At 37.2% G+C, this 15031-nt stretch overlaps 1 protein-coding gene across 4 annotated transcripts in view; it reads left to right on the top strand.

Annotated features, from left to right (window-relative positions):
• Nucleotides 1-15031, top strand: part of ERBB2IP (erbb2 interacting protein) — a 126271-nt gene that overhangs the window by 66653 nt on the left and 44587 nt on the right. For all 4 annotated transcript variants that reach the window (XM_010580515.1, XM_010580514.1, XM_010580513.1 and 1 more), the window contains exons 5-6: nt 9832-9910; nt 10691-10780. In XM_010580515.1, the coding sequence (XP_010578817.1) occupies nt 9832-9910; nt 10691-10780 (169 nt within the window). The remainder of the gene's footprint in view (nt 1-9831; nt 9911-10690; nt 10781-15031) is intronic.

The raw sequence follows: 15031 nt of genomic DNA, 5'->3' as shown, positions 1-15031 counted from the left end.
AAATCATGGAGTACAGATGCCCTGGTACATGAAATATGATAGGATTTTCATGTAAGATAGTTGAGCTGTTTGTGGCATAGGCATAATCAAATGTTTATTTATTGACAGTTGTACGGGGGGGACGACACACAAAAAGCCTACCAAAAAAACGCACAACACTGCTCTTCACCCCTAAATCTGTCTTTTTTTTTAATGGTTTATTAACCTTTAGGGGACAATTATTTCCTCGTGGCTCGGGGATGCCAGGCATAGCCAGCATCTAGGACAGTGTGGAAGACTGTCAAGGAAATATTTTTACCTCTTCTTTGAAGAAGGCGAGAGCATTCATGTACGGTGTATGATGGTGTATATAAATGGACATAAGACTTAGCTTTACAGGTTACTAGAATCAAGTGATTTGAAAGGCTGAAGCATGCGATGTGGTGACTGCCAGGGAAATCAGGCTTTCCTGGAAGCCTGGGAAATGGGCTTGAAATCGCTGTGCCTGTGGAGTTAGTATAGTGGGAAACAGTGAGATGGTATATTTTTCCCTGCTTGTACGTGGTGAAAGAAAAAGATTCATTTTTAAAGTTCTATATTATTCAGGCCTTTGGAGGACTAAATAGCAAGACCGGAAGAAACATGGTGTTTTGGAAATAAGGGTATCTTCAATAGTCTCTTAGATATTAGGGAGTGGTTCTCTTTCGCTGCGATCTTACAGTGAATTTAAACATGCCAGTTTGTCAGTCTGTATTGCAAGGAATCTGCATGGAAAAATACACAAACTAAACCCAAGAAAACAAACCCCCTCACCGCCTCAATCCCTGCCTCCAGGCATATCTGCCTATAAAAATTATCTTAAGTAATTTTAAAGAACAGATGCAAATGTAGATCAAATATGTTTTCTTCAGTGTTTTAAAATCATCTGCTGATTTGGCAAACTAGCTTTAGTATGCAGTGTGCCAGAAGTTGGGGAGTTGAAGAACGAGAAATCAGGAGAGTGTATAGTCTTATGTTACCCATCTGGTGCATTTAGGAATATGGTTTTTTCATAGTTAATAGAGAGACAGATCCAAGTTTTATTTTCTGTAGGGAGAAGTAAGAGAGAAAGATCCTGAATACAAAAATAACTTGCTGTAAATTTGCTGTTTCTCTGCTTATACTGGGTGGGGGGAAATGGGGATGAGGCAGGGAAGGGCAGATGGGAGCAGGGGCTTTATATCATCCATGATAGTGAAATAAAAGAAAAGATAATTGATGTGCTGCTGACTCATGAGTCTGTAGCTTTACTATAATATATCATCCTATAGAGCTCATAAATTTATCATAAATGTAGGCAGCTATTCCATTTAAAGTTCTCTATTCAACTGTTTATAGTATTTTTTCTTAATATATTGTCTTATTAAAGACATTGAACAGGATCTGTCTCTGCAGAATAAAATTATCTTTGTGTGCATGAGAGAATGTGAACAGAATGGAATTACAATGCAGCTAAGGTCTTGAATGTGGAATTTGAGCGTATGTATCTGAAATAAGTTCAATACAAATCTCTTCCTTGACTCAAAGAAATTTTTGTAACACAGAAGAGGCATTGTAGAAATAATTACAGGTTTTTTAAGGTGTGGATTTGCATGTAAGGGCAAAATGTACCTTTATTTTTGTAAAGCAATGTGCTTTGAGTGACAGTCATCAGGTATCAACCAAAAGTGACTGGACAGACAACACAGAATTTGCAGCTCAAGGTGGTAGGGGATGGCGGGCGGGGGGGAAGCAAAGCAGCTTCACGTGTTTATCTTACACTTTAGTTTCAGGTTACTCTGAGGACTCAGCAACACTCCAGGCATGAATTAGACATAGTTGAAAACCACCTGAACCGTGGTGATTGTCCAGGACAGTATTTTGACCAAAACTGCTGCCCACAACCTTCCTAGTGTTCTACATATTGCAATTTTACCCTGCCCTTGCATGTTTAGGTTTATGTAAATTAGTGTGTCAGGCATGTCTTCAAGAAGCAGCATTATTGGCTATCCTTCCCCCTGCCCCAAGAAAAGTCATTTAGGAACCTGTCTGGCTACTCACTCCTTCTCCTTTACGTTGTGTAAGGAACAGCTAGAGCAGGCCTAGAGATACCTTACTCTAAATATTGAAGCTTTTCCAAACAGTTTGAGGATGAAGGCTTTGGAAGACTCTTGGGGGCTTGCTGGACCATCCTAGCTGTGCCAGTACATATTTATAATTGCAATTAAAAAAAACCACCACCGCCACCCCCCAAACGCCACTAAACTGTCTTCTTGTTTTCTCTGCCTGCATGAGCTCTGATAATTTAGCAGCACAAGTTGTTGTTGTTGGAGAAAGTGATGAGGAGGCATTATCCATTTAAACAGATCAGGAGGCTAACATACAGAAGAAAATAGGATTCATTACTGTCTGAACCTCACAGAATTGGTGTAAGTTTTTAGCTTGCAGATTAAGGACTTAAAATTTCAAATTTCACAACTGGTCTCAAAACAAAAATTTTAGGAATACTAAACTTGACTCAGACAAGCAGTTTACATCTTAATGCTGCTGCTTTTTCCACATGTGGACACTTATTCTGCAAAAGAGCCTTTTGTCTTCATTGTGAGTAAGTATTTTATTACTATATAAATGTATGTAGTTAAGTACTCACCTCATTAGCAAAATGAGCACAAAATATATTGCCAATACTGTATTTTATTGTAAATCTAATTATATTATAATAGTTGTCACAACCAATAAGACTACATTTTTCTTTAAAACTCATTAGAAAAGCTTAAAAATCTCCTTATGGAAGTATTTCCTGGTTCTTTTTTTTTCTACCTGTTTTTTTAAATGAAAACACCGTTTAACTTGTTCCTGTCAGATTTGTAGCTTGACTGACTTTCTTGCGTTAATCATTACATGGACTGTACAAATGTTATCTATTTTCCCTTACAAAAAACCTCCAAGCAGTCCTCCAAATAAAGATTCAACTTCTATTTTCATTGTGTAAACTTAAGAAAGGGGCACCCAGCATAGTCAAAGCTTACAAGCCTGCAAGTGACCATTATTAAAGGGAGGACAAATGGGAAGGGAAACTTTAAAACTTTCAGAGCATGTAGAATTGGAGAAAAGGACTTTGTAAAGTGAAGATGGCAAGGTGAATCTGCTTACTAAGCTATAAGTAGATAGTTGTCAAGCAAAGTCACTTCAAAGAAAAATCAGGAAATCCAGTGGAGTTTGTTTTCAGAATTCTGTAAACGTTTTGTAAGGGTTTTAGATTAGTGATTTCTTTGACAAAAGCGAAAGTTTTTCTAGGAGTGAACTTTTTTGCGTAAACAAAGTGGAGAGAGTAGAGAACGAAAGGCTACATAAATGTATTAAACATAACATAAACATTAAACATATTGAAATTGGTGTTTTATTAAATCCGTAACAAGTTTAATAATGATAGGTTAAATCCATGACAGATTTATTTTTTGAGTTTTACTACTTGAGAAAGGTAGATTTCTTCCCCAGGTCTCCAAGCTTTTATATTTTTGTCTTTAGTAAGAGACGGACAGAAACCCAGGCTTCTGTAATGCTCATATACAAGGGCAACCAAGTCGCAAGGAATTTTACAATTCTGACACTCTGAGAATGCAAGAGGAGCAACTGATGTGACATGTAACCAGTTTCAAAAGCTTTGGGATATCTGTTTGCAGAACTAGACAAAAGTATATTTGCGGTAGTTGCTCCTTTCTCTTGAAACGATTGATTTTTTAGTATACGTTTTAACTAAATAAGCTAGAGGCTCCTAAACTGCTTGGCAACAGCTAGAGTACTGAGTACCACCTTGTGTGAGGCCAACCTTGTGCCAAGCTGCAACTCCAGCTCTGAGCAGGAAGGTGTTACTGCTGCCCTACAGCCTGGTCAGGCATCTCATGGAAACCTGAGATTCTGGTTGATCTGAAAGCAGCTGCAGCAAGGGATCCTCTAAGAATTTTGGAAAGAGGAATGAATGTTTGAAAGGAAGGGTGGATAGGTCAGCATTGTGGAGTGAATTCATTGGGCTCTAACATACTGCTTGCTTTTAATAATGAAAAGTACTGCTTTTAATTCAGAGGGTATGCAGAAATACCAAATTAAATCAAATTGTGTAAGAATACAGACTGTGACCAATACTTTAGTTTAAGCATTCAGTTTAAAATTTCAGCTTTTGCAAACAGATTTTACATAATCTTTGGGAGAATTGTGGCATGTATTCTTGAGCTCTGAAAATATTTTGGTTGCCTTGTTTGATCCATATTGTCTGCAAGGACAGTTGTAGCAGAGGCCTGAGTGGGAAAAAAAACCAAAAGCTGCTCTTTTTATGGTGGAGCTGCTTTCAGGCAGGACCTAATAGCTGCTTGCCTGGAAGTTGAGACCAGGATGAATAGATGAGTGGAAGGAATAATGTACATAATTAAGATTGCTTTCATATTCATGCAGACTGAGCCTGTATATTTGTGTTCTCTGTACTTGTAAAGGTGCAGGGCAGGTGTACAGCAGGCTATAGTTTCATTTGTTTTGCATCAAGAGGGCTTTTCAGTCTGCCTGTTGTTTGGAGAGAATTATTTTTTTTCTCACGTTCCCCACAAACTGAGGAATCTAGCTGTAAACTCTTTCCTTTGGGGACATCACCCATATGGCTTCCACAGGTCTCTGATTTGTTACTGATTTTCTTTCTCTGTGCTTTTTAGGAATTGACCCAGTTCGGGGGCAGGGGGGGAGTCTGCTTAAAATGTTTCTGTGTGAGAAGAGGTGGAACTTGATTTGGAGGCACCGCCACTGCTGTATAGCAGTAAAGGTTTCAATAACTGAAGTCTGGGCCATACTAGTTTTAGCATTTGATTGTGAAGAAAAATATGACCACGTGGCTAGAATATGAGCAGCAGAGCAAGCCCCCATCTGCAGTAGGGCTGAAACAGGGGTGTCAGCTCTGGCATCTATTGTAGTGAAGGATTCTGCCAGCCACGAATGTGACTTGCACAATTTTCTGTAAATCCAGAATTGCCAGTATCTCTGAGTGAAAAAATCTTATCTGATGGAGGGAAAAAAAGTTGTCCCAGTTTTCTTTCCTGCTCTGTAAGTTATGCTAACCCTGGTGATAGTAAAGGATTGTGCTATGTAGGGGAGGAGATCAGTGTAACTCCAGATGGTGAGTGGGACCCCAATTATACTTAAAACTAACTTAATCCAGTCTGAACAGATAGACATTTGTTTGTATTTGCTCTGACGAGCTGTACCAAAACAATCATTGGTCTCCTGGGAGTTAGAGATCAGGCGAAATTCTTTATTTCAGCTGTGTTATGTGATCCAGAACTGAGGTTGATTACCTTCAGATTTGTGGCCATTGACCCAAAATCCCTGTATGACCTTTTTGGTATGCCCTTTGGGCATGTGCCTCAGCTGGTCTGGGATCATGATTAAACACCACTTTCTAGGTTAGGCTGGTTAGCTGGTGAGTTTTTGGCAAGCGAGTTCTGAATGTTGAATGCTTTCTGCTATTGGCTTACTCCAGACAAGAGTTTTAGATTCCTCTTTTTTATCTTACCACCAAATTTTCCTTAACAATCCTCCATTCCTGTCTGTTGCCTGCCTGCTGCACCCCCCGCCCCCCCCACCTTTTTTTTTAAAAGTGTTGGTTTTGGTAGAAATTGGCCAGTGAGTTTAAAAGTGCCTGAAATTTGGGAAAACAGGAAGGAACAGACAAGTAAATACTAGAAGCTATTACATAAATCTCACTTCTGTGGGAAACTACACTACAAAAACAACTTTGGTCTCAATTCAATTTGGATTTGCTGGATAGAATTAACGATTACCAGCAAATCGCATTTTCTCCTGTTGTGCTTGGCAAATGGTCGTAGTCCGCAGGTGTGATGGTTTGTATTTTTTTGGAAAACAGTAAATGTGTAAATCAGTGACATTGTTGTTGTCATGTAAAACAGGAAACAGCAGGATGAAGAACCTGCCCATATGATGTTTTTCAAGGAAAGTGGGATAGGTCTACAACAGGCTAGATAACCCCGAAGTAATATATTGCACTCTCTTCTATAATCCTTGAGTATCAGTGTATAAAGGAAGCACTAAAAAACCCCAGAGAAAAACAGGATTTAGAAAGGAAGGTGGATCTTAATTTGCAGTGCTCATTTGATCAGGTGCTTATGCAGGGTAGGGTTGGATATCAAATGGATTAATTAGCACAGTGTTACAAAAGGAGTGCGGAAAGATGTGGTCACAAAGACTCTTGAGGTTTGCTGAGCTTCCTTAACAGGGAATAAGATCCAGGACACTAAGGATAGATGGAAAGCAGAGAAACAAGGAAGAGATCCTCTTGTAACGTGCTCTTTACAGCCCTTTGTCCTTCTCTCATATCTTTTTCCAGAGTCTCTCTGCCTTCTTTCTTACTCTTCTTTCTTACTTGCTTTTTTGAATTTGCTTTCTTGGTGGGAAGACTGAAGGAATACTAATCCAACAGTAACTGCATGTTTCTAGCATGCAGGAGGAATACAGCTGAGGAAAAGTGAATGTCTGAAGGTTGTTGTATAGCAGCCAGTTAGCAAATGCAACTTCTTATCACATGGTAGAGAGGAGCAGTCTCCTAATTTTTTACTGTCTTCTGAATGTGTACTACAAAAGTTAGGTATATTTCATGCTGTCATTCCCAGTTTGCTGCTCTTTTGAATGATGGCTGCCATTTATCCACACTGAAGTCTTGAGTGAGGTTGGTAAAGATGGTGTGTATTGTACCAATCCTGGCTCTAAGAAGAAGCAAAATTAGATTCATGGGCTTCTTCATGGTTAGCTTTCTCTTATTAGTTGATTTCCCATTGTTAATTTGTTGTTAAAACTGTTGCTGTCTCTTGCCCAAGGCATAATCAAACAGGAGACTGCTGTAGAGTCTTCTGATCATGTACAAAAGCATGCTGATTTAAGATGTCTGTATTTGGATAGCTAATATTTTATTTGGCTGTTATTTTGAAACTAAGTTTACATTGACATTCTCCTCTCTAGCAGATGTGCTGTGTGTTTTGTTTTCTAGGTTGTTATCACAGATGTAAGTCTTCTGTGCTTCAATGAATTCTTGACACAGGCAGTGGAAACTAATATTAAAAACATGGGGTTTAACGTGTTGAACCAGAGCAATCTTTCATCCAAAGACCAAGACAAGGCCAGTAGTTTTTCTGAAAGATGGTCATACTAAGCTTAGAGAATCTGTCAATATGATTCAAATAGCAAAACTAATGGCACAGAGTGAGTCTGAAATATAACTCTGTCTCCAAGGAAGAGCTTAGCAGTGGTTTACTCTGGTTAATGTAGACACTTACTTTAAGAAGGTAAAGTTATATTATCAGCAATAAAGAGGTCTTGATGTACTTTTTAGACAATAGAAGACCACTTCAAACAAATCATCCATAACTTCATCTGTACAAGTCTCTTATGTGCTAGATTTTTGTTCGTCTGCCATGGCTTGGGATGCATTATCATGTTAGAAGCCTTTCATCTGTATATTTGGATATTCTTGTTCGGTGAAAGAGGCTTCTTGCTACAACTAGAATTCAGATCATGTATATTTAAATTTCTTGGAAATGTGTTTCTCTTAATACAAAGATTATATGACAGCACTGGGTAAGGTACCTTTCTAGTCTTTCTATGGTATTTTTCTAATCTTTATTTAAACCTATCTTTGGACTTGAAAATATCACTGCTGATTTCCAGCAATGAAGCTTCATTTCATTATAACTATTACCTTTTTAGTTTTGATTTTGAAGTGTGAGAGTGATCAAGTGAATTGAATCCATATCCCTGGTTGTCATCTTCTGCTTCAACTCCACTCACAGCCCCAGTAAACTTCCCATGGCTGAAGCCATATATATAAAGCTACATTTTTATTTACACATGTGTGCATATACATGAACATGCGTGGTAGTAAACCAGAAGTGTCAGAAATCTTGGTCTATATTGCAGTTGATGGTTCAATTCCTCCTGCTCCCCTCTGCTTCTATATTTTACTGTTCTCAAGTTCAACAAGCTATTTCCCAAGAGGATCTGTGATACTTTCAGGTATTTAAACACCTGGATTAACTGTGTGGCTTAGTGTGCTTTTCCTGCCTTTCATCTCTCAATAAAAGTACAGCACCTGGTATAAGTCAAAACTAATAGTTTCAACCATTTAGTATGACAAACGAGTTCCTGCCAAGAAGGACCTAAAAGTCTACTTTGACAGAAATGGTGTTTCTACTTAAGTTGAATTTATGAAAAAGTCAGCATGGTGACTTTGCCACTTAACATCACCAATTGACTCGGTGTAAAAGTATGTGTTTTGTGACTACTTTTCATGTCAGGTGGTATTGCCATCTCTTAAGTCCTAATATACCAGGTCAATCTTGCTACTGCACAAACAAAGAACCAAACTCCATGTTCGCATCAGAAATTGTGTAATTTCTTATGTAGGTAAAAACATTACTTAGCAGTTCATGCTTCACCATGTTTTTTCTGCTTCAGTATTCTCAGAACAGATACATGGAGAGAGGCATAACCAAGTACCACCTGCCAATCTGAGCGACAAGACACACTGCCCTTGTCTTCCTCTCTGCAGCTGGATTGTAAGAGAGTTAATGTTGCTTGGAGCAGCATGAAATTTCACACTTTCACTAGCCTAAAAGTGAGCATCCACAGAGTACAGTTTCTTCTTAGTGGTCTTATTCCCTGGGTTCAGGCTGCCCTCTCCACACACCTGATAAAGCACTCTAGAAGCAGACACAATTACATGCATTAATTGAAAGACACAGAGCCAAGATTTCTGTCACCTGAAAAAACAGTTGGTTTTAACTTTATTTTACTAGCGTGTGGATTTTTCTTGAAAAAATAGTGTATTCTTAATCCAAGTGGAAGGATTGCAGTATGAATGGTGGTTATACTTAGGACAAGTTTATTTAAAATAAAAACACATGTCCCCACGTATAAGAATAATGTAGTGATACATTGCAAAAGCAACTGCAGTTGTGATAACCATAGTTTTATTTGGTTTTCTGGTATAGTAAAAATTGACGGGGAAGTCTTGGGCAGTAGAGTGATTCAGTAGTGATTTCCTACTGACATGGTGGATACCTATCTTCTGTTTTCAAGGCTTGTTCTGTCAGTTTCTCACAAGTACAAATTGGCAGATGTGAGGGTTGCAAATTCACTCTGGTGTTTCTGGAGATAACCTTGGAAAAAGAGGAGATTCCTTTTTGTTTTAATTTTCAGACATAAGTGTGTCTGCAGTGTTTTTGTCCTTCTCTACAAATAATCTGAAGCTAACAGCAAGCATATGTCACGTTTGGGATACCTATTCAGAACCGTGAATGCTGTAAACATACTTTAAGATTTGAAGCCTTACCATTTCACCTGGATGTCATACAAGCCATGCATTTGACAAACAGATCCTGTTGGAAACTTTGTTCTTTTGTGTGTATGAATGCCTTTAAAAAAATAAAATATTGGGACTGAGGGCCTGATCTTAAGTACGTTACAAAGTACAAGTACTTTAATATTTGGTAATGAGCAGCGGGAATTGATAGTATACTGTGTCTCTATAATGCTGCTTGGTGAGCTGCCTGCTAAGCTGCACTACGAAATGCTTTAGGAATAGAATAGTAAAAGAACTGATATTGAATAGGAGTATTTCTTTAATGAAAACTATCTAAAATGAAAAAAATCAGAGAACCAGTTCACTGGTTGCTAAATGAATTAAAGTTTTTATGGCTAGTGGTTTTATGTGCATCGTTTTTATGCCTGTGATGGAGTCTAATAATTGAAGACTGTTTCCCTACCTCTTCCTGTATCTTGCAGGCATACAGGAGTTTCCAGAAAATATAAAAAACTGTAAAGTCTTGACAATTGTTGAGGCCAGCGTAAATCCAATTTCAAAGTAAGTTTGTAATTTTTTTTGTGTTTTATATTTTGTGCAAACACTGCTGAGTCTTTTAACTTGCCCCAGACATGCGCCAACCCTTGGAGGCAAGGGGCAGAGTTACTTGAGAAGTATCTTCATTAACCTGACTGTGATACAGTATAGCTATGTCATTAAAGTATTTTGCCCAAGTTAATAGGTTATGAGGGCAATCCTGCATTAAACCATGTTGCTTTCTCAGCTTTAAGTCCATCACTTCTCTGTGAACGTAGAGAAATATGCCAAGAGATTTCATTCTTAATAACAATAATTAATTCTACCCTACAGCCTGTACCACTGTTTTTCAGACTTAGCTTATATAAGTAGATTTCCCAGTCAGCTTCTGTAGTGACAAAATTAATTTGCCAGAAGTAGCACTGCCAGAGATACAAACTTTGCGCAACGTAACTCTTCTAGGGAAAAAAAGGTGTTGCGTAGGTTTTAATTTATCTTATTGTCTCTAATGAATGTCTCCTCCACATTAGGTGTCAGGAGATCACAAATACATAGCAAGACTACATTTGTTGTTTGTAGTTCTTATTGCCTGTAGGTATTGTCCTCAGTACTTAAAAATAATTTTGACGCTAATCTTACAGAGAGCAAGTATCTAGTGCAATTTTGTAGAAATTTTGGTACCACCTTGATTTTCAAGTTATCAATATGTAGGACTTCAATGCTATACTGTTGTTTAAGAAAATATGACTTAATGCCCTGAATATAATTGAAACAAAGGCACTACATTATTTTATTTTTATATAGGCTTCCAGATGGATTTTCCCAACTGTTAAACCTAACGCAGCTGTACCTGAATGATGCTTTTCTTGAGTTTTTGCCAGCCAATTTTGGCAGGTAAGTTGCATTTGAAACTTAGTATCTACATTTAGTTTTAAATTTATGCAGAGCAGTTTCTGCTGCTTCTCAAGCAAAGTGTGAACTGGAAGAGGGGAAGAAGTATACATTACAAATCAATTTATGCCACATATTAGTTAAAAAAATAAAGAAAGAAAACCTGAATGTTTATCACCATTTTTTAACTGGGCTTTTGAAGGACAGACAGAATGCTTATGAAAAGCCAAGAAATGAAACTCATGTGCATACTTGCTTCTTCTACAACACAAGTCTGGCAAGTGTGGGAGACTAGTAGTTCTGAAATACGGGTTGTTTATCTTTTAGCAATTGGAGTGAAGCAAATAATGACATCTGTAATCCCACTTGTCCTCTCCTGGATGCACAGATTCTTTCATGCTCCTCTGTAATTCTCAAATGCCTTGTTGTCAGGAATCTTTCTGAAAGACTTCGCATATTTACAGTGTGCTGACTAAGCAAAATTGTTCCGTGTAATAGCTTAAATACAAGAGAAATACTAAACCCCTCCTTCTTTAAAATGGATTAAATCTTCGGAGCAAAAGTGAAAGGGTAATATTGTTAAAAGGAAGACTCCTAGATGAGCATAGTTCATCCCGATCTCCTTATTATGGTGGTTTAGCCATTTCTGCTTTTTTCCCCTGTCTTCTATCTTACTTTATGCTCTTTTTTCCTAAATTATCACTCTCCTGTCCCATACCACGTCCACCAAGCCTCTCATTCAGGAAATACAGCTATTAGTTAACCAGGCGTATTGCTGTGTGAAAGCAATTGCCTTAGGCCATATGGTTATAGTTGGGTCAGCATGGTTCAGAAGAGATTAGAAAAGTCCCCAAATAGGGTGCTGCAGAAGTTTGGCAGATCAGGAGATGTACAATGAAAGATGAGCACAGGTGCAGTCCATTAGTGACCATGAGTTTATTATTCATCTGTCATCATTCTTGTTGGTTTATTCCTCTCTGTCCAGTTATTAGTCACTCCCTGATGAATGATTAAAAGCACCAGATCTGTTACACGCTCAGCTAACAAAAAAAACTGCTTATGATGCAGAAGCATCATCACCATGCTTGTTTCTAGTACACAGAGTTTGTGTTTCAAAAACTCTTATTAAGGTTAAAGAAGAAATATCTGGAAGATGCATAGTCTTTACTTGTTGGCACTTTAATGATTGCCTATACATTTTTTCTGGTCTGTTTTTTAATAGTCTAACCAAATGGCAAGACTTTCTAAGTAAAAAACAGGCACTACAGATGAATTTGAAGACATCAGGTTGACACAGTTCGTCTTATAAGTAGTTAATCTTACACATTGTTTAAAAAAGCCTCATAATTTTTTCTTCATCACTGTCCACTTCTATAATGCTTAATGGTTAGGGAAATGGTGAAGTCATTAATTACTAACAGCTTAAGAATAAATCAGTTACTGAAGGCAACTTGAAAGCCTCCAATGTGTTTCTCTTAATAGCTATGAGGAATTCAGCCTTGTTTTTAAAATATAAATAGTGACTTGCAGCATCCTAGCTTGTAGGTAGGAGAATGAAGCTGAAATTAAGACTTTTCTCATCAGCTCTTTTTAAATGAATTCAAAGTATTCGTATAAGTTTACCTGATTATAATGGTATTGCACAGAATAAATACTACTCTATAGGAAGATAATGTTTAGATCAAATAAATTGGAAAACAAGTAATTGGTAAAATGTCATTTCAAAGTACGGTTCAGACCCTTTTGACATTGATCATTTGTTCTGTAAGTGAACAGGCTGCTCTGCCATCCCACAACTTTACAACTAGGTATAAAGACTTGCTAATGCAAACAGTTTTTTAACTTGTCTTCAGAATATGGGAATACTTTTTTAAAAAACAAACAAAAAAGCTCTGGTAGAACCTTTGGGGATATTTAGAGCATTGTTTGTAATTCCCATAAGGGACAGGCCTTCAGCTTCTTCCAATTTGGTGCATTAATTGTTTTGTATATGGCCATATAGCTATTACTTTTCATTACATGGGAACGCATGAAGTAACTGAGTTCTGTTGTCTGCTCTTACTGGCAACTATAGGCAATAATGCCTCTTAAAAACTAAGCCAATGCCATATTAAATCTAGGAAGGTTTTTATGCTCCATGTGTCAGGGTCTCTGTTCCAGCAGTTCAGGTTAGAAACTTGGTTTCCCACACTAGTTTCTCTCTGACTGTTCATATTCATTTGTTTCACAGTTTAAGTGCTGTCATCTCTCATGAGTGTTGTCCCCTATTCACTCACCTGCTGTTTTTATAGTGTTCTCATATCCCTCTTTTAGTTTGTTAGACTAAACAAAGTTCTGTTTCCCACTGGTATGGCAGGTTTTCGTTTGTGCCTGGTTATATTAGTGTATCTTGGAACAAGTTTCAGTTTGAATTCATCATCCTCTTTTTGACAGAGATTGATGACATATATAGCTATATTTAGAATTCAAATTGAGATATTTTCATGGCTTGTACAGTGTCATGACTATCTTCTTGTTTCTCTTGGAAACGTCTGTGGTTATGCTCTAAAGTTCCCCTAGCCCTTTTTGCAGCTGCCTAGTGTATGACCGACTAATGCACTGGACAGCTCACTTAGAAATGGCTGATGACTCTACAGGGAAATCATGAGTACTTGACTTGGTGCTGTGGCATCTTGTCCCTTCTTGATTTTTCTTGATCAGCCAACTTAAACATTTTTCCTATCCTTTTAAGATTGCAGTTAAAAAATACTGAACAGGATAGTCCCAAAATGGGTCTTTGAGCACCTCTGTCAGTAACATTCAGCCTGATGCTTAAGGAAGAAAGCTTCGTGTAATGCAAACTACTTTTAGTATATCTATGCAGCATATTATTACATTTACCTCCATGCTGTATTCTCACTTTCAAAATCTGTGCTAAAGCTTTGCATACTATTAAGGTCAGGATTATCCAATCTTTTTTCCCCTTCTTTATGAGTGTTACATACTTGCTGTCTTCAGTGGTGTTGTACCAGTCCAGCATGTTAGACTTACTAAAAATCACCAGACTTCCGATTAAAATGTGCCAGTTCCTTTGGAACATTGAGGTGATAATATGTTTTTTATTTTCCTCCACTCTGAAATTCTAATTTGAATGCATTAATATTGGCATGGATCCCAGAGTTAGCCTTTATGCCAGTGCACAGAAATCTAGAATTGCTTATGCTTACCCAAGAAAAGCATATCTGTTGTATCTAAATACATCATGTATATTTACATTTAAATATACAAATATATAAGCAGAGCATTCTAAACTCGAAGCTCACTGCATGCTAATTTTGAGACAGAGCTTTAAAAGGGAAACATTAGTTACTGATGGGTGTTTAAGATCAGCAAGGAGTTTATCTTCAGTGTCATTCTAAAAACTCTGAGTGTTGTCTATAATGGGGTATTGCTTCCAGAGGTTTTTTGCCATTGCAATGAATTTACTTTTAATCTTCTTTCTCAACAATTTGCCAGTAGTATTTGCAGTAGTAGATATTTTTAGTAGTATCTACTTGGGGATAATTTTTTACATAAATGTACAGTGATAATCAAATTGGGGACTTAATTTAGTTACATATATGTAATTTTGCTGAAACTTTTGCAAATGCAACCTGCTATAGGATACATATATTTCAGTCCTCTTGCCTTTATATTTTACTTACAATTTAAAAAAAAAATCTGCATTAGCAAAACTGCAAAGGAGGTGAAAAATAAAGAACATCTCTGTATGAAATATTTTTTAACTTTCCAGAGAATGACTGCTGTTGAACAGCAAGTTTCTAAGTATACCTGCTGTATATTTTTTTTTACACTTTCTACAGATTGTATAGTTAAAGAAATCAGATTTAGGAAGAATCTTGATCTTATCCTGGCAATATGTTCATGTAGAGAGTTTTTATTTAAAAGTTTAGCTACATTTTAAAAGCAGGCTAAGTTGGCTACATTAAATAACAATACTGCAACAATAATTTTGTTGAGACCCTTACATCAGGTATACTTAAAGTTCAATAATGCTTTGTTACACCTTTGTGTTTGTGATGTGTAAATATTTCTGTGGTTATGGGTTTTTCAAGTTGAGAAATGAACTATTTCCGTATGATAAATCTTTGTGACAGAATGGCATAGGAAATTTACATTCTGCCACTATGACTTCTGTTTTTCCTTTAGTATAAGTGCACTAGTTCTCTGCCTGTATTTCTTTTTCCACATTAAACCCCAGTTTTTCAGTTCCAT

Source organism: Haliaeetus leucocephalus, unplaced genomic scaffold, assembly GCF_000737465.1.
Source record: "Haliaeetus leucocephalus isolate CR32 unplaced genomic scaffold, Haliaeetus_leucocephalus-4.0 Scaffold722, whole genome shotgun sequence".
Lineage (NCBI taxonomy): Eukaryota > Metazoa > Chordata > Aves > Accipitriformes > Accipitridae > Haliaeetus > Haliaeetus leucocephalus.
Note: the sequence above shows the minus strand (reverse complement) of the source record. Positions and strands in the feature narration are given on the sequence as shown.